The 21,126-nt window shown below is 41.0% G+C and overlaps 1 protein-coding gene across 2 annotated transcripts in view; it reads right to left on the minus strand.

Annotated features, from left to right (window-relative positions):
* Window positions 1-4,054: 4,054 nt before the first annotated feature.
* Window positions 4,055-21,126, minus strand: part of CLVS1 (clavesin 1) — a 104,826-nt gene continuing 87,754 nt past the window's right edge. For both annotated transcript variants that reach the window (XM_075828312.1, XM_075828313.1), the window contains exons 5-6: window positions 17,787-18,022; window positions 4,055-4,831 (exon numbers count right to left, since the gene is read on the minus strand). In XM_075828312.1, coding sequence (XP_075684427.1) covers window positions 4,744-4,831; window positions 17,787-18,022 — 324 coding nt within the window. In that variant the 3' untranslated portion in view covers window positions 4,055-4,743. The remainder of the gene's footprint in view (window positions 4,832-17,786; window positions 18,023-21,126) is intronic.

Raw genomic sequence — 21,126 nt, forward strand, 5'->3', positions numbered from 1 at the left:
CCCATGTGTATAAAAGATGGTTGGACCATTGTACTGAACAAACACTTTTTACATTGTATCCCCCCTATTTCCTCATAGATTGTAAGCTCTTGCGAGCAGGGTCCTCACTCCTCTTGTTTGAATTATTAATTAGTTTTATCTCTATGTAATGTCTGATATTGTCTGTACATGTGCCCTGTGAATTGTAAAGTCCTGCAAAATATGTTGGCGCTATATAAATAAAGATTATTATTATCATTATTGGTTCAAGAATATTAGATTTTTTCTAATTAGAATACACAGTTATAGCGGAACTGAGCTTTGCATTTATACGGTCACCAGTGGTTTTCCATAAGATTGCTGAGTTATCATTGTATATTCTCTGCTGCAACTGTATATAATAGATTCCTAATCTGAACCTACATGAGCAACATTGTATACCAAAACCGGGTATTTGTCAGTCATTTGCATCAATACAGATCAATTTAGACACAAGGTTCATACAGTTCAATGTATGGATCCAGATTTATAAATATCTGTACTTGTTTAAAAAAAAATGTCAAGCAAAGGCAAATGAGATAGAATTAATTTTATTACATGGTGAGGAACATTGCAAATAAAAGGAAAGCAAATCTTTGGCACTTGAGTTGTTGAATTGATGAGCACTTTTCTGCTGTTTGTTATTTTTATAGTCTTCTTATGGAACGTCGTGTTCACATTTTAGTAGAGATAATACTTGATGGTTGTCACATTTACACAAATGACTAAGGGCTCGTTCACACTGTGTCCCAGAGCTTGTATACCACTTTGTTATTTTCCATCTTCCTCCTTTTTGGATTCCTCCTTTTTGTTCCCCACAGAATTTGTGGGGCAAAACAGAGCTTATATTATAGTAGAACATAACATAATAACACGACCATGGCTGGGAATTCTGATGCATGGACACTAATGCCTGAGAATGAAATGAATAACATAAGCCAATGGATTGTACCCAATGCTACTAACTGTTCACTGGGGTCGGGGATAATTTGAGATACTGTAGTATATGTTTTTACTTTTTGATGTTAGAGGAGATAGGGTTTGCAGGGCTCTAAGGGTTGATTTCTAATATTGAATGGAGCCTGTTCAATGTAGTCAACTCTTCATGGCCGCCCTAGGAAATCTCACCTGAATATTGCCTATATTATCATGTTGCTGGCAGACCACAAGAAAGCAACATTGAGTTCAATAACCACAATCGCTGTAACCATATAACTAACATGCTGGGACAGTTCTAACAATCACAGCTGAACATCCAGTTTTCTTGCCCCTGCATTAAGATGGTTGTTGTGCATGGTTCATACTGTGTGATTTTTATGTGTAATTTATTTTCACAGTATACAATTCAAGATTATACATTATTTTCAGCATTGCTTGGTAAAGTAATCGGTAGTGGTGTAAATTGTAATTGATGAAGCTAAACATAAGATAAATGGACTACGCCACCTAAGATACACAAGCTGAGTAGGCCAACCACACACTTCATGTACACACCTGTGAGTGGAACCGCTCTGATGGCATATAGAACACAAAGCAGCAAAACAAACAAAAACAAAACTGTAAGAACATACACGTCTTCGAAAGAAAACTACAAGTCCAATGTCACAATAATGTACAGTTTGATAGAATTTTGAAAACAATTGCAAAGGAAACAGTCGTTTTTGTCTGTACCGATCGAAATCCCCTTTTCTAGTGCGTCAGTGACAGTGAAGGCCCTTAATGGAAAACGCCACTGCTTTAAAGAGGCTCTGTCACCAGATTTTGCAACCCCTATCTGCTATTGCAGCAGATAGGCGCTGCAATGTAGATTACAGTAACGTTTTTATTTTAAAAAAACGAGCATTTTTGGCCAAGTTATGACCATTTTTGTAGTTATGCAAATGAGGCTTGCAAAAGTCCAAGTGGGTGTGTTTAAAAGTAAAAGTCCAAGTGGGTGTGTATTATGTGCGTACATCGGGGCGTTTTTAATACTTTCACTAGCTGGGCGCTCTGATGAGAAGTAACATCCTCTTCTCTTCAGAACGCCCAGCTTGTGACAGTGCAGATCTGTGACGTCACTCACAGGTCCTGCATCGTGACGGCCACATCGGCACCAGAGGCTACAGTTGATTCTGCAGCAGCATCAGCGTTTGCAGGTAAGTCGATCTTACCTGCAAACGCTGATGCTGCTGCAGAATCAACTGTAGCCTCTGCTGCCGATGTGGCCGTCACGATGCAGGACCTGTGAGTGACGTCACAGATCTGCACTGTCACAAGCTGGGCGTTCTGAAGAGAAGAGGATGTTACTTCTCTTCACAGCGCCCAGCTAGTAAAAGTATTAAAAACGCCCCGATGTACGCACCTAATACACGCCCACTTGGACTTTTACTTTTAAACACACCCACGTGGACTTTTGCAAGCCTCATTTGCATAATTACAAAAATGGTCATAACTTGGCCAAAAATGCTCGTTTTTTAAAAATAAAAACGTTACTGTAATCTACATTGCAGCGCCTATCTGCTGCAATAGCAGATAGGGGTTGCAAAATCTGGTGACAGAGCCTCTTTAACTTTGTACTACTCGGTGACAAATACGTTGATCCAATGCTTGTTCTCTAGGGCTCCAAAATACCATCCAATATCCAATGATCTGCATAAACAGTACTGTACTCTCTATTCTAAATCCAGTAATATTTATGGAGCATGTACATTAAGTGGCCAGTTTATTATGGCCAGTAGGACACTTTATATAAAGTGGTTATTCTGCTGTTGTCAGATAGCTGGGAAGTATAAAAAGGTGAAGGAGAAAGCATTAAAGAACTAGTTCTGGATACAATGGGTATATTGTGGGATATTGTACTTTTCACATGGGATGATGTTGGGTAATGCTCTAGTGAGAGTATAAGCAAAACTTCTGCACCTGTGAATTGTTGGAGAGCCACAGTTGTTAAAGTTTTCAGAGGGTGGAGCATAAAACGAAAAAACAATAAGTAAACACAATGCTTGTGGTAAACGGTTATTAGAGGCTTGAGATGAGATGAGGGATGTTAGACTTCTAGAGGCAATAGATGTGTAGATGTGACATTGCAGGACAACTAAATCAAGGACCATGTTAGATATTAGCATCTCAACATACAGTACAAAGCAGGACATTACAATATATGGGTATAAGCAAAAGGCAACTAAAGTATTAAGTAGATGCTCATAATTTTCTGGCTACTAAGTGTTTTCATACACATGGCCGACGTAAGGAACATTCATCACACCACTGTATTTCTGAGGAGAAAGCAGCTATATGGAGAATATAATGAATATTCAGGATTTTTTTCAATAGTTATACCATGGGGCTGAATTCCTTAAGTGGGTTTATATCATGGTCACCGCATAGGAGTGGTAAAGAAAGGCTGTATTACCTCTATTCATTGTTTAATCCTATAGCATCCCAACCATAGCCCAGCCTTTGTGTGAGTCACATTACAGATTTTGCTGCTTCCGAACAAAGTTTTACAAGTTGTTTAAAGCTACACTTCGGTCTCAGAACAAAATTATAAATGTAATGGGGAATTTTAAGTAATATTACCTGGTGCCCTCCAGTTGTGCCCCTCTGCCGTGGATCGTCAACTTTCAGGTACCCTCTGTGTTGTCTCAAAATAGCCACAGCGCTTCTCAGACTAAGTGTAAGACACTCCCTCTGTTCACGGATTAGACAAAACTGCTCATATGAGCAGCCCAGGCCAATCCAAGAACAGTTGGAATGTCTCAGACGTAGTCTAAGAAACGCTGCGGCCACAGAGGAGACCCTAAAACAGCTGATCCACGGCATAGAGGCACAACTAGAGGGCACCAGATAATATTACTCCATATACACCATCATATTTAAAATGTTGTCTCAGGACCGGAGGGTTGCTTTAAGTATATATGAATGTCTTCTTACATCTTACTCCTATGCCTTGTTTTACTTCTTATAATATCACTGTGTCATTGCTCAATCGACATAACCAAATTTAGGTAGTTAGAAATACGAATGAAATAATTCCAAATAAATATTGTAGATAAAGTTAATTCAATGTCCTTTAATGTGTAGTTTAGTGTGGATCACCTAAAGCCTCACTCCTGAAACACTGAAAACAAGGCAATACCAGTCGGGTAAACCTAGATACATTCAATCTTACTTGTGTACATGTGTATAGATTTGCTTTGATTGGTGCATATAACATTAAATACATATTAAATTCCACAGACAAGAACAATTTCCAATCAAGTTATGAAAAAAAAAAGTGAAAAATATTTTACAATGTGTCAGGTAAATACTCATACGATAACAGCTAACCTGATATAATAGATTCATTATTTGTACTTCAGATTTGCTTAGCTTTGTTATATTTGCCAACTTTCTGCTGGTGATTTACTTGGTAAACTAATGATAACTTATGGGTCCATAGAACGTGTTATAAAAATACTGACCATATAAGCTTTTCTAGACAAAATGTACCCTATAATATATTTCCTTTACATTAGGCAGTACAGTCTCACTATATGAAAGGCTCTAATGCACTTTGTTTGGGTCCTTTTTGGCAGTAAAGAATCTTCACAGTTATAAAGTTGCTGCTGTTTGTTGGCACTATGGCAATGAAATTAAACAAGTCTTTGCACCTTGTGCAAGTAGCTGGTGAATGTTTTGCAGAGTGACAGAAAAAAAAAAGACCCATTGGTGAACTGTAAAGTGATCGCAGTGATGTCTGGGAGATTAGTCCAGGGCGAGCAGCGGCTGAGTGTTTTCACGGTCTCTGTGGTCCTCGTGCATCAGTGTGCCAGGTTCTACCACTGATTGAGACCTGCAAGAAATAAGAAATAATCATATCACTCTGTACTATGTATTTTCCTTTTGCCTGCTTCTTACTTAACTCTAAATCGGATCATTAGTAAAATTGGACAAACCTACTGAGTGTAGGTAGGCGGTAGGTTTCAAGGATATGGGCATGTTTGCAGACTTTCTTTTAATTATTGTATGTATTTTATTAAATTAAACATATTTACAATTGGTTTTAATTAGAAATGTTGCACCGTTTTCTGCAGCTTGCATGACTTACAGTACAATACAAGCTGCTGGATGTCGTTCAGTGTGCAACTTACTGTCAGCTCCTCTCTAGCCTTTCTCTCTCTACCCTCCTGAGCACTAATCTTAGCTGACATCTTTGCAACCACATGATCCCATCAGTGCTGTTAAAAATATTAAATATATTTTTATTAATATATTATTTATTAAATTCATAGCTTGCATATTCACTTTTATATGAATTTAAGACCGTTTTTAAATTTTAATAATATAAATAAGAACCTTATTTATCAAAAAGCAGTAATAACTAGATTGCTCTAGATTGTTATCAGGTCTCTGTTGTTCTCTTCTCTCCATTAGACTAAGGGTTCTCTTACACGGCCCAACGTGGACTGTGTAAACGAGTGCCGATGAACGACACCGCTCGTTGATCGGCGCTCGTTTGCTCCTTTCACAAGGAGCTATGTATGGGGACGAGCGCTCATTACTATGATCGCACGTCCCCATTAATTTCTATCATGTCGGCAGCACGTCTCTCTGTTTACACAGGGAGATGTGCTGCCGACACCGATAATATTTTAGGCTGCATAAACGATACAATCAGCATTTACTCGTTCATTGGCTGATCGCTGCCCTGTTTATACAGGGCAATGATTGGGAACGCTCGTCTGCCTGATAACCGGCCCGTGTAAAAGAGCCTTAAAGGCCATGTAAACCTTTGAAAGGCAAAAAATTTAGAATACAGAGCAGCTGTATCTAAAAAAGTAAAACTCGTTTTTAATAAAAATTATTTACACAATATTACTATTATATAAATAATATTATTTACAGTAATATTACTACATATACACCATCATATTTAAAATGTTGTCCTGGGACCGGAGAGTCGCTCTAAGCCATAAAGCAGTGATTTGGGGTAAAGTTGGGTGTAAGGCCCCCTTCACACGGCCACGCCCGTAATAACGGCCGGTGATTACAGGTACAGACAGTCATCCGCTTTTGCGGGCCTTGCTCCCAATATAAAGTATGGGAGCACGGTCTGTAAAATAAAAAATAGGACATGTCCTATTTTTTGCGGGTCATTTCTGCGGCCCGAACATCTTCCCGTAAATATACAGGAAGGTGTCCGTGGGCAATAGAAATGAATGTGTCCGTACTTTGATCAGCAAATATGGTCCGTAATTGCGTGTGCATGGGGCCTAAGGTTGTACTATTCTGATGGAACCCTCATCAAGTGGCCATGAAAACTGGTCAGTAGAGAAACATTTTGGATGAAATTGTTTAGAATGATAAATATGTTATTACAAGTAAGGATCTTATTTCAAGTCTGTGATGCCAGTAACAACAAGCTTTCTCTTGACAAACTTAAAAAGAAAGTAGTTAAATCAGTGCATAAAATATTAATATTGCTATAAGTGCACCCCAAGTCCTTATGCCTGAGGGGTCCAAAAGTCCCTCTACTGCATAAGACGACACCACTGTTATATATGGCACATGGTAGGTGGGGGTCATGTAATTCACTGCGCATTGGGGCCCAGGTGTTTCAAGTTACACCTACAGTATGAAAGCTCAGGTTCATGAACCAAAGATAAACCTATACTTGTATATTAGGTGTCTGTATATGCAGCAGTTCCCTATTCTTTTTTCTATTATTGACATAACTCTTCGACAGCAGTCGCGGGTTATTTTATGACAGTATGTGTAGTGCCATAGCCAGAAAGGCTGCCTATATTTTACTAATACTCTCTCAGGGCAGTGACATAAGGCAATTGCTGCATATGCCAGGGGCACCATCTGCATGGAGTTTGCGTGTTTTCTTTGCCTGTGGCACATTTATGAAGCCCATACAAAGTTCTTTACTCCAAAAATACTAGGTCAAACTAATTAAGGTCTGTCTATTCTTCACCAAAAGCAGGTTTAGATCATTCATTTATTGCACACCAGATAGTTATGGGGCGTAAAAAGTAACCATGGGCTTCAGTTGCAAAAGTTGTCACCCCTCCTTCATGACCACCTTGAGCAGGAAATTAAAATGAAGATTATTTTGGTCTCCATTGTGTCCTTTGTGTCTTTTTATCCTTCCTTGATTACCCAGCAACTTTGCATTTTCTACAGTCTCTTCCACTCTCTACTTTCCTCATCTTCAGTGATCACTATGTGCACTTGACCTTTCTGAGAAGAGATAAGCCTCCATTATCTGCTGGACCCCCATAGCAGCGGCAATACCTGCTACCCTGGTGATTATGCCCATAGTTGAGACACTTTCTGTAACAGTTATCCTAAAGTTTTCTTTTCTAAATTAGTCATATTATGTATTACTATGCCATTAAAGATACTATATGGGAACAATGGGGTATAATAATAATTTGGGGGGGGGGGGTATTGATAACAAAATACCTCTCCTCCGTTCTCCTGTTGCTCCTATTTTTGCTCTCAGCTTCAAAAGCAGGCAGGTGGGCAGATGATGGTGAGTGATGTCACCAGCTGTGCCTGCCCGCTCTATTCTCTTACGCTGTGCTGATGTCTAATTACAGGTGTCAGCACATTGTAGGAAACATCTGAGACTACCGATTACCTCATATTGTCTTTGGGTGGGAAAATAGGAGTCTGAAAGCCGCTACTACTATCATATCAAGAAAAGAATGAGAGTTAAGAATAACTATTTAGCCCTGACATCATATGAACGTGACTGTCTAACCATATAGGAGTGTCAACCCTTTAATGGCCAAGATCACATCCTGTTCTTCCATTTCCGTTTATTCCTGCAGAATTGATTTCTAGAACATCTAACAAATGGGTTGGGAAGGAGCATTTTGTACGACTGAGGTGGAGGTTTCATTGATATTTTGAGTTCTGTTAATTACCTAGTTAGTCTAATAAAGCTTTGATGAGATCAAATGTCTACATCCTGCAAAAAGGGGTATACAGCTAATAAATTGTGCTGTTTGATTTATAGAGACTCTTCTAAATTATGCAACCATGAAATCTAATTCATGTGAAGGTCAAAATTTAACAAGACTGGAAATGTGGTGAATTCATTTGAGGAAATTAGAACATCACTATATAATAGTCTCAAGATTTCCATATCAAACGTTCAAGTGCTGGAATCAATATTTGGTCCATATTTATATAGTATGTAAAAATGTTTTAAAACTTTTGCACATTAAAAACACTTTTTTTTGTAAATTAATTTGTTTTTGTGTCACCACATTCTAAGAACCATAGCTTTTTTTGTACCGTAAACGGAGCAATATGAGGGACTGTTTTTTTGCAGGATGACTTGTATTTTGGTTTTTGCACTATTTTGGGTATATATAACTTTTATTAACTTTTTTTGAGTGTGGGATTGAAAAAAAATCTGGAATTCCACCTTTATTCTGTGGGTCTGTACCATTATGGCGATACCAAATATACTAGTCCTACTCAATGAATTAGAATATCATCAAAAAGTTAATTTATTTCAGTAATTCAATTCAAAAAGTGAAATTTATGTATTATATAATGGGTAAATTAAGGACTATAGGTTTAGAAAATATAGTTTGTAATTGGATTGAGAATTGGCTCAAGGACCGTATCCAGAGAGTTGTGGTCAATGATTCCTACTCTGAATGGTCCCCGGTAATAAGTGGTGTACCCCAGGGTTCAGTGCTGGGACCACTATTATTCAACTTATTTATTAATGATATAGAAGATGGGATTAATAGCACTATTTCTATTTTTGCAGATGACACCAAGCTATGTAATATAGTTCAGTCTATGGAAGATGTTCATGAATTGCAGGCAGATTTAAACAAACTAAGTGTTTGGGCGTCCACTTGGCAGATGAAGTTTAATGTAGATAAATGTAAAGTTATGCATCTGGGTACCAACAACCTGTATGCATCATATGTCCTAGGGGGAGCTACACTGGCGGATTCACTTGTTGAGAAGGATCTGGGTGTTCTTGTAAATCATAAACTCAATAACAGCATGCAGTGTCAATCAGCTGCTTCAAAGGCCAGCAGGATATTGTCGTGTATTAAAAGAGGCATGGACTCACGGGACAGGGATGTAATATTGCCACTTTACAAAGCATTAGTGAGGCCTCATCTAGAATATGCAGTTCAGTTCTGGGCTCCAGTTCATAGAAAGGATGCCCTGGAGTTGGAAAAAATACAAAGAATAGCAACGAAGCTAATTAGGGGCATGGAGAATTTAAGTTATGAGGACAGATTGAAAGAATTAAACCTATTTAGCCTTGAAAAAAGACGACTTAGGGGGGACATGATTAACTTATATAAATATATTAATGGCACATACAAAAAATATGGTGATATCCTGTTCCTTGTAAAACCCCCTCAAAAAACAAGGGGGCACTCCCTCCGTCTGGAGAAAAAAAGGTTCAAGCTGCAGAGGCGACAAGGCTTCTTTACCGTGAGAACTGTGAATCTATGGAATAGCCTACTGCAGGAGCTGGTCACAGCAGGGACAGTAGATGGCTTTAAAAAAGGGTTAGATAATTTCCTAGAACAAAAAAATATTAGCTTCTATGTGTAGAAATTTTTCCTTCCCTTTTCCCGTCCCTTGGTTGAACTTGATGGACATGTGTCTTTTTTCAGCCGTACTAACTATGTAATATAATGTAATGTCCGTGGCTGCGGGCCGTCGGCTCCAACCTCCCCCTGACAGCCGCAGCCACGAGTTGGCAAGCGCTGGCCCCAGCCTCCTCCTCAGGAGACGCGAGCGCTCGTGTCCACTCACCTCAGCCGGTTCCCGCTCTTAAAGGAGCAGCGCGCGCACCGGAACTTGTGATGAACTTTGACCCGTGAGTACCCTGGACTATAAGAGGGGTCCAGCCCCCTGCTTCTATGCCTGAGTGTTGTTGTTTCCCTTAGTCTGTCTTGCGAAAGGTCTCCTAAGTGTCTTCCAGCTTCCCAGTGTTCCCCGTACCTGTATCCTGTTTCCTGTGCTATCTGTGCCATCCTGGTCTACTGCTGTGCTGAGCTGTTGTCGTGTTGTACTCCATCTCCACGCCTGTTCTGCTGCTCCACGCCTGACGTCTACCTGCCGCCTGGTCCCAGCCGAGCCTGCCTTGCTGCTTTCTACATTGCCTCAGGTACCCTTTTCTGGACTATAGACTTTGTACCATACCTGTTTGGCCAGCTGCCATCCCGCTACGCCATATGGCCCAGTGGGTCCACACCCTCGTGACAGTACACTGAGGCCATGGACCCCGCTGGTCAATTTAAGGGCATGTCACCCTCCCAAGCCATGCAGGCGGACCTGCAGGATCTCCGAACAAGACAGGATCAATGTCTTGTGGTGGTGGACTCCATGGCACAGCAGCTAGGGGTGCTAACTGCTTCCATTTCCTCTATACAAGCTCCCCCTATCGACCCTCTTGCTACTCCTGGCGGTTCCAGTTCGGATTCCCGGTTCTCGCTGCCATTACCTTCTCGGTTCCATGGAGACGTGCAGGGGATTTCTGAACCAATTCTATATCCATTTTTTCTCTGCACGCCCGAGCATTTCCGTCGGACGGAACCAAGATCACCTTCATCGTGTCTCTACTTGCTGGCAAGGCCCTAGTTGGGCATAACTAACAGCTCCTGATCTCAGAGCAGCCTCCTGAACACAGCTGGGGTTGGAAAACATTCCAACCCCAGCTGTTTAATCCTTTGATTGCTGCGGTCCGTGATTGTGGCATAATCAAAGGGAATTCCCCTCTTTGATCGCATAACCGGGATTCCGGTGATGCGATCAAACATCGTGGAATCCCTCTGCAGTCAGCCCTGGGTACCTACAAAGGACCCCAGGGCTGTCTGTTCCATTTGCGTGCTGTTCGGGCACACCATGTGCTGCCCGATCAGCAGCCTGTGTCATAGTGGCACAGTGTAATGTATTAGCATACAGGAGTATGCTAATACTTTATAAGTCAAAAATAAAGTTAGAAATAAAGTTATCCCTTAATGGGATTTAAAAACAAAAGTAACAAATAAATAAATAATAAAAGTCCCAAAAAAAAGTCATTATTTTGCATAAAATATATTTTATTGCCCCTACATTAAATAAAAACAAAAAACCTACACATATTAGGTATCTAAACGATCGTAATAACCTGACAAATTAATTTAACAGGTTATTTAGCGTGAAACATCAACGGGATCAAAAATAAACAATGCAGAGAATTGCTTTTTCCTATATTCACGGCGTAAAAAATATTTTTTTTACCCCCAAACTGCGGAGGGAGAAAATACTATTTCTCTTGCATAAAACAAGACCTCAAACGGCCCCGTCAATGAAAAAATAAAAAAGTTATGTCAGCTCAAAGGCAGGGAGGCAAAACCAGAAAAATTTAGCTGGTCATTAAGGTCTTTTCAGGCCCGGTCATTAAGGGGTTAAATACATAACATATAAATAAATGAGGAAAACAAGCAAGTACAATAGGTGACATGAGCTTACAGAGTAATAGATTGGTACTGAAGGATAGAGGGCAATGTCCGTGAGGGCTTATAGTTTATAAGCAGTCTGCAGGCTGTCCAGTTATCAGACAGAGAAATCATCCAAAAACACTGTGCCTAAAGGAGTGGCCCAAAGACTATACATTCTCTACACTATACAAACATTGTAATCTTCGGGTATCTAGGGAACATTTGTGAAACGGATGCATGGGACAAGACTTTTAATACATCAGTGTTGTGCTCAACAGCTTTTCAAATTGCACGTTTTGGCGTATGCAAGTCATTATGCCAAACTTACCCAAGCTACTACCCGACAGCAGCACGTCTGACAGGTAAGCCGTTTAGGCTTATCCTTAGTTTAATATTGTTAAAAAAATAGCAGTGACTCTTGACGCGGAGAAGGCATTCGACCGGGTGCGATGGTCGTTTGTCTTCTCAGTGTTGGAAAAAATGGGAATACAGGATGGAATATTAAGAGCTATCAGGGCACTATACTCTACACCCTCTGCGAAGGTTTTTGTGAATGGAGCACTATCTGAGAGTTTTGATATAACGAATGGAACCAAACAGGGGTGCCCCTTGTCCCCTTTTATATTTGTATTGTCTATAGAACCATTGGCCCAGGCGCTTAGGTCACACTCAGAAATTAGAGGGGTCCGTATAGGTGATAGACAGCATTGTATTTCGTTATTTGCTGATGACATTTTGTTGACACTGGAGCAGCCGGAGACATCCTTGGAGGTAGCATTGGCGGTAATTAAGGAATTTGGATCTCTCTCCCTATACAAAATTAATGAGCATAAATCCCAAATCTTGCCTTTTAATATCCAGGCGGAAGCACTGGCTTCGCTAAAATGTAAATTCCCGATGGATTGGCAGTCACAACATGTGAGGTATCTTGGTATAGAAGTCACTACCTCGGTACAGGATTTATATAAATATAATTACATCCCTTTGTTGAAAACTATAGAACAAGATATGCAATTGTATAATAAATCTGAAATCTCATGGGTGGGTCGTATAGCAGCCTTCAAAATGTTAATTCTGCCCAAAATTTTGTATATCTTCAGAACCGTCCCTATTCGTCAACCAGCCTACTTCTTTAATAAAATACAGAAACTGTTAAACAACTTCATTTGGAAACCAGGCAAACCTAGAATTGCCTCTTCAATCCTTAACAGAGATAAAAAGTTTGGCGGTTTAAGTTTGCCTAACATTTCAGACTATTATTACGCAACTCAAGTATCGTTATTAAAGGGAATGTGTTGCCAGAAAAACATGTTTTTTTTTTAAAAATTAAACATTTAGTGTGTGGGTGATTAAACATTGTTCAAATTTTTTTTATTTTTTTCACGAGTCAGGAAATATTATAAATTAATTCTAATTTATAATACTACCCATTTTTGGTCACTAGATGGAGCTATTCCCAAAATTGCAGCATTGCAACATTGGGTTAAAAGCCCTCGCTCTAGTGAGCTCTCAGCATCCCCCCCTCCTTTATCCTGGCTAGTGCCGGGATAAACGAGGGGTTTGAACGATGTAACCTCCTACACTGTGTGTCGCCATTTTTTGAGCTAACCCACAGTGTAGTAGGTTTACATACAGTAGTAAACACACACAAACACGAACATACATTGAAATCTCTTACCTGCTCCTGCCGCCGCGGCTCCCTCCGGCCCGTCCGCTCCGTTTGCTGCCGCTGGTGCAAGTGCACAAATCCGGAAGCCGCGACCGGAAGTAGTAATATTACTGTCCGGCCGCGACTTCCGGTCCACAGGAAAATGGCACCGGACGGCGCCAATTTCGAATAGGACTGTGTGGGAGCGGCGCATGCGCAGTTCCCACACAGACGCCGTACACTGCAGTCAATGGGACGGGAGCCGTTCGCAGTCCCTATGGGACTGTGGCTGCCGTATTCCATGTCTGTATGTGTCGTTAATCGACACACACAGAAATGGAACAAAAAATGGCAGCCCCCATAGGGAAGAAAAAGTGTAAAAATAAGAAAAAGTAAAACACAAACACACAAATGAATATAAACGTTTTTAATAAAGCACTAACATCTTTAACATATAAAAAAATAATTTGTGATGACACTGTTCCTTTAAGGAATTGGTGGATTGGGGATGTGTCTCAACATTGGATACACATAGAGACCTTTTTAGCTCCGGGTCAAAATTTGAGGGCTTTACTGATAGCGGCTCTGATTACAATAGCTTTACCAGCCCGTCTTCCCTATTTTTTGTCTACTTCTCTGTTTTACTGGAAAAAATTTCACTCTGGTAGCGAATCTTCCCAAATTTCCTTACAGCATGTAACGCCTATTGAGATATTTCACATTGCTCTTCTAGACATGAAACTGGACTCTTGGAAAGAGAGAGGCATAGTATACTTAACGGATCTATTGGATGGCGGGAAGTTAGTCCCGTATTCGGAACTGACCCATAAATATGGTATTGCACATAGAGATTTTTATAAATACTTACGAATTAGACATTTCTTACCTACTATGGATTTGAGCGTACTTTTAGCCAATGCGGACGTATTCCAATTATGGTCAGCCCCATCAGATACCCCAGTCCGCCTTAAACCCCTTTATTCTGTAATTGGCTCTAAATCCTCGTTTGTTAAAACCTCCCCCCTCCTTGCTTGGGAGAGGGACCTAGGCCAGACCTTCGCTTTATCCCAATGGACATACTCCTTGAAATTCCTTGTTTCTACTTTTAAATGTGTATCTCATTATGAAGCCGCTATCAAAACAGCCCTCAGATGGTATTATACACCCGATAAATTGAGCCGTATGTACCCGGGTTCTTCTGATCTTTGCTGGAGGGGTTGTGGGCACAGAGGTACTCTCATACATATAATATGGTCTTGCCCTTGTCTTGCTCCTCTATGGTCATCGATCTTTCAACTGCTTTCCGGGTTGTGCAATAAGGTCATTCCGCTATCACCATCTTTAGCACTTCTTTTTCTCGGAATAAATGAGATACCTATAGAAAATAGGGTACTTGTGGCACATATCCTTTTGGCTACTAAATTAGGGATAACTAAGTATTGGAAGAGTGTCAACCTTCCCTCTGTTGGGGAAATATATGACATGCTAAATACTACATGTGCTTATGAAAAAAATGATGGCATATAAAGATCACAAATACCCGCAGTATGTAGAGACCTGGAAGAATTGGCATCTTTTTTCTCAAAATTGTATATCCCCGTAATACATGTTTGAAACCGATATATTTAAACCTGAAACGCTCTCTTTTTTTGGGGTTTTCTGTACATATGCTTTAGCCCTATTTTCAGGGCCTTTTTGTGTGTGTTGACGACATGCAACATGTTTTAATGTATTTTATCTCTCCGCATGGTTAGTACTTTGTATAAATGTGGGGGTGCTTAGAATGACTCTGAGTAGCCAATTTACGACACTATGCTAGTTCTATGTACTAAGTATATTATGTGCTATAATGCGTTTTTGTACAACCATGTGTTTGTGGTTATTGTGTATTATATTTGTCATTTTGAAAAATTTTCAATAAAAATATTGATGATAAAAAAAAATAGCAGCAGATATGTTACTGCTTACCAGGGGTCAAATCACCCTTTAGGGTCCATTCATATGGGGAAGGAATGGCCCTCTGCCGCAATATATTACCACCCTGTGTAAAGAATGTACCTTTACACTTTTGTAATAACTTTCATAAATGCTCTTTATAGTTAGTACCTTTATGCAAACTATACTGTACATAATTATTGCTGAAAAATACCCCATAGAAATAAGAAGCAAACAAGAATTCTATTGAGTCCTATTGAGCTGTGTGGTGGAATAATACATGGGATTGCTATTTTAATTGCAAGCATGTCCTTGGTCTAGGTCAATGCCATTAATCTGATAGCAAGTCACAGCTGCGACTGCTGAACCACGCTTATATCTTGTGCTGCAGGCTGCAATACAGCTGGGGAGTATATGGTTGCTTTCTCCCTTTCCATTAACTTCCTGTCATGCTATTTAGGTATACGATGGTTATACACATCAAAAATGATGCACCGTGCTTGTGTAAGGGACTGCAATATTTCACAGCGTAGATTTCTCTTATCTATTGGTCTAAAGACACAGGTGAAGTGACTTTGAATGTGACCTGTGCAGAAATGTTTTGTTGCAAACTTTTTTAGGAGCCAGGAATGAATTCATTAGGTTGTTATTAGATTTGGCTTAGGTTATCCTTTACCCCCCGAAAGGACATATGGTCTTTCCTGGAATTAATCCAGATTGTAGTTCCCAAAATAGAGCACAGGCTGGAATATCAAGGGCCGTTGAGGCAAAGTCATAGTTGGGCAATGCAGAAAGTCAAGGCAGACGACATTTATTCATAGGCAACAGGCAGGTAAGCGACAAACCAGTATCATACAGAGACTCAGCCCTGTGTGTGACAAGAAAGGAGAGGTTCACACTGCGTTTTTTTTGTCCTCCTTTTAACTTATATGCCAGGAAAAGCTCCCGACGTATACGTTAAATGGATGCTATGATTAATATGGGATTGTGAGGTTTTTATGAAGTATCTGTTAAACAGATATCGTTATAGCCTATAGATGACGGATGCCACTACATCCGTTTAACGTGTACATCACCCATAGGCTATAATGGCATCCGTTTAATGGATACCACAGGAAAAAGCTAGTGAAAAGGTCATGACGGAACCGTTAAATGTATGCTTGTGATAGATGCCATATGTTGCCATCCGTCACCTATAGGCTATATGAATACTACAGCATATAGTGAAGTGTACTACGGTATTCCATACTTAATTATTTTTGCAGTTTACTGACTTATACAGGCCAGATGGAGACCAAAAGGACACTCTTTTGGCCTCTGTCTAATAGAGCCCTATGGACACGTTTAGCATGTACGTTGGTATCTTTCCACGATGTACATGCCAAACGGAGGAAAAAATGCAATGTGAACTCAGCCTAACAAAGTTCAGAAATAGACCAGTCAGGAATTATGCAAAATGAAAAATAAGTGTTAAAAAAAACCCCCAAGATTTTTTTTATTCTATTATTGTCAGGGATCATTACAATGTATGTTGTTTGCAAAAACATTATTGCTTTATATCAGTATATTCCCCAAAGATTTGTAAATGAAACAAGATGGAACCTGTATCAGGGGCACGCCTATGGAGACACCACCCCTGGAATGCAAGAGGAGTGTACAGATGAACTTACAGCTGAATAGAGCCAATGGGGCTTAAGCACGTCCCACATCTCTAGGGAGGAGTTTTGTGTTTCTTTCTTTGTTCAATAAAAAGTTCAGTTCTTACTTCCTACTTAACTGAGGGAGGATCTGTACCAACTTGTCTGCCTGGTATATTTTCTCCACGCATGCCCTCAGTACCCAACATACAGAGGTGGTTATTCGGTGTGAAATAACAGGGAAAAGGAAGTTTTACCCTGACATTATCTGTACATGACTATGGCATGCATCTTGCCTGAGCTGCTGTTGACAGCATTTAAAGATATGCTTTACAGCAGCCAAATGGACCGTAGGAAGATGTTCATTGACTTCTATGGTAGAGTTTTCTAGATATGCTCTGTGACCTGTCCAGAGGTTATTGTGCGGTAAGGGAGAGAAGGGGAGTTTTGTCCATCATCTAATGTGAATAGTGGATCCTGTGTTATCTATATATAGGTATTAACGTTCATTGTAATTCTGCCTGTGATGATAATGAGGTGACTACTGAGAAGTGATCTCTACAGAACAGGAAGGGTCAGTCTATTGTGAGGCTCAGAGGCCAGAGTCAAAACTGCAAGATTTCAGTATTTTATTTAAATATAGACAGTGACATGAAAAATTGAAAAAAAAAATAAAAATCCACTAAAAATGATTAGATAATATGTTGAACATAAAAACTTGTTTTAAAACCATAGGTAATCTGATGACACAACACTTTAAACCACTTTTGTCTATTGTTGTAACCTAATGAGCAGGAATAATTGCGCTGAGATTTTAAAACAGCTTACATATTGTTGATCTAGTGTCCTACAGCCAATATAATTTACAGAAAAACCACTAAACTGTCAAATAAACCAACTCTGTCAATGTAAATAATTTACATCTTGAATCAGATTCAAGGAGCTTATACAAAGGCAACACAGGGTAGAGTACAGTATTCTCATTTTTATGTATTACAAATCATTATGCGCAATAAGGGATGAAAATATTGAGTCTTGTTATGTAGTGTGAATCTGATGGTGAACTATAGTAAGTAGATACAAGTAGTTGTAGAAGATAATTACCTTTTCATATATTTCGGCGAGCAGTCTCTCTCTAGGTTGGTAGGAGCATACTTCACATGAATAGCATTATAAGAAGTGTGAGTATATTCATTTTCATCATTATAATCAGGACCAAGCAGAGTCCTCGCCCATGTCCCCATATCATACGGAGGCAGTGTACCCCCAAATTCAGATGGTAAACATTCTGGGTGGATCAACTGGTGCAGACTGTTAAGATTGTTACCATGGAGGAAAATCTGTAAAACAAAAATAAAAAATGTAAAAAAAATATTACAGGAAATGATCTGTAATTGCTAAAAATTTTGTCAGCCATAATTATTCCAAATATAATGTGCATGTTATCCTACAAATCCCTTCTAGTTAAAGGGGTTGTCCAGTATTAGAAAAACATGACGGCTTTCTTCCAAAACAGTGTCTCCCCTGTCCACAGGTTGTGTATGGTATTGCAGCTCAGTTGTTTTTACTTCAGTGGAGATAAGCTGAAATACCAGACACAACACATGAACAGATGAGGCACTGTGTCTTTTTATCTTGTGCAAGCCTTTTAATTTTTCTATCTGCCATTCCAACTGCAAAAAAACTCTGTGTGAACACAGCCTTACGGTCGCAGTTGCGACCGAGCCCTGAAGCCAGGAGTGCCCATGCCCTTCCCTACACCATGTCTGTCCATAGTTACAGTATTAACTTGGGTTTATTTAGTTTTTAATAGGTGAGTCTGTTGAGCCACTGTATCTAAGCCTCTTTTTTTTATACTGTCTGCTGGGCTGCTATATCTAATCCTATCATGTATGAAACTGTATACTGAGCTGCTGTATCTAATACTGTCATGTGTGATACTTTCTGCTGAGGCCCTGTATGGAAAACTATCATGTGTACTGTCTGTTGGGCAGGGCCGGCCTTAGGAAAGATGGCGCCCTGTACGAAATTAACTTTTGGCGCCCCACCCCATCATGAAAAAAATTCCCCATAAAAAAAGTATAATGCCCCCCCCACAGTATAATGCCCTATATAGAGCCCCACCCAGTATAATGCCCCTTTAGTGCCCCCATGCAGTATAATAATATTTAATAACATAAAATATTATAACCCCTTCAAGGACACAGTATTTTGTCCTCTAATTGCGCCCACACAGTATTATGCCCCCTAAGTGACACACACAGTATATTGCCCGCTGTGGTACCCCCTACACAGTATAATGTCCGTTTAGTGGCCCCCACACAGTATAATGCCCCTGTCCCCTGACTGCCACACACAGCCCCCCTTGTAGATAGTGCCCCCCCAGTAGTTTGTGCCATACAGCCTACCTGTAGACAGTACCATAATCCCCCACCTCCCCCTTGTAGACAGTGCCCCCAAACAAAAAAAATTGTAGTCACCTAGGCTCTGTTCCCACGACGAACTAAGCTGCTCCACGACGGGATCCTTGCGTAGGCCGGCGTGATCCTGTAGCCTAGTACAGAGTTTCCCAACCTTTTCGGACCCGAGGCACCACTGGAAAAATTAAATTTCCTCAGGGCACCCCTACCAAAAATTGTTTCTTGAGAAAGACAGAAAATGGCTAAAAACAAGCACTACACTCATAGGGTATGTTCACACAGTGTTTTTTGTAAGGCAAAAAAAATCTGCCTCAAAATTCCTTCAGGAATTGACAGCGTTGTTTGACCTTTTCTTTTGCGGTTTTTTTAAGCTAATGCAAAAAAACACAGGCAAAAAAGCGCCAAACGGCTTCTATTAATTAAAATTGGTGCTCAGAGGTGGAGACCACTTGAAAACTATCGGCCCCCACTCACAGTTAAATAACCATCAGGCCACCACTCACAGTAAAATGACCATCAGCCCGCCACTGACAGTAAAATGACCATCAGCCCCCCACTCACAGTAAAATCACCATCAGCCCCCCACTCACAGTAAAATCACCATCAGCCCTCCACTCACAGTACAATGACCATCAGCCCCCCACTCTCACTAAAATGACCATCAGCCCGCCACTCACATATTCCCCCTGTAGATAGAGCCACACAGCCCCCTGTAGATAGTGCCACACAGCCCACTGTAGGTAGTTCCACACAGCCCTCTGTAAGTAGTGCCACACAGCTCCCTTGTAGGTAGAGCCACACAGTCCCCTTTAAGGTAGTGCCACACAGCCCACAGCCCCCTTGTAGATAGCACTTCCCTTTCCTGTAGATAGCACCACTGTAGCTCCTTTAAGCAGAGGAATCCCCCTGTGCCGGGGATTCCGCTCCTGGAGAAGCCCCTGTCATCTGTATCCATTTATGGACAGTGACATCACTGGCTTCTCCTGGAATGGAATCCCCGGTCACAGCATCAGGGATTCTACTCCAGGAGAAGCCCCTGACGTCTCTGTCCATTTATGGACAGAGACGTGAAGGGCTTTTCCTGGAGTGGAATCCCCGGTCACAGAGTCGGAAACGCTGCGGACGGGGATTACGCTTCAGGAGTTGCCCCTGATGCCACTGTCCATATATGGACAGAGACATAAAGCGCTCCGTCCAGGAGCGGAATCCCCGACCACATGGGGATTTCGCTCCTTTAGGGAGCTACAGTGGCACTAGAAGATAGCAGAGCAGGGAGATACCTCCCTGCTCTGCTATAGTGGCGTCGCTAACACTGTAGCAGCGACGGGCGGCACTGGTGCCTTCATACTCGGTGTCGTGCTGTGCCGAGCGCTTACATCAGGGGGAGTGGCCGAGCTGTCTTTCGTTCCATGTGTCAATATCGGGGTAGGCGTGTATCTTCGGCGTCAGACGCCGCTGCTCCATGCCCTGCCTGATGACGCGCGGCCGGAAGTACACGGTCGGCCATCTTCATACCTGGCACATGACGCCAGAACGGGCAAGCCCACTACATCACAAGACCCTAATTTCTCTTACCTGATTGGATGGAGGCCTTGTAAAACGGAGGCTGCCGCTGGAGAGACGCCACCCTCGGACAAAGGCATTTCCGCCGAAACGCGTGTCGGGTCTGACATTCTCTCTATGCAGAGCTGCTTAAAGAGGCTCTGTCACCAGATTTTGCAACCCCTATCTGCTATTGCAGCAGATCGGCGCTGCAATGTAGATTACAGTAACGTTTTTATTTTTAAAAAACGAGCATTTTTGGCCAAGTTATGACCATTTTCGTATTTATGCAAATGAGGCTTGCAAAAGTACAACTGGGCGTGTTGAAAAGTAAAAGTACAACTGGGCGTGTATTATGTGCGTACATCGGGGCGTGTTTACTACTTATACTAGCTGGGCTTTCTGACGAGAAGTATCATCCACTTCTCTTCAGAACGCCCAGCTTCTGGCAGTGCAGATCTGTGACGTCACTCACAGGTCCC

Source organism: Rhinoderma darwinii, chromosome 5 (assembly GCF_050947455.1).
Source record: "Rhinoderma darwinii isolate aRhiDar2 chromosome 5, aRhiDar2.hap1, whole genome shotgun sequence".
Taxonomy (NCBI): Eukaryota; Metazoa; Chordata; class Amphibia; order Anura; family Rhinodermatidae; genus Rhinoderma; species Rhinoderma darwinii.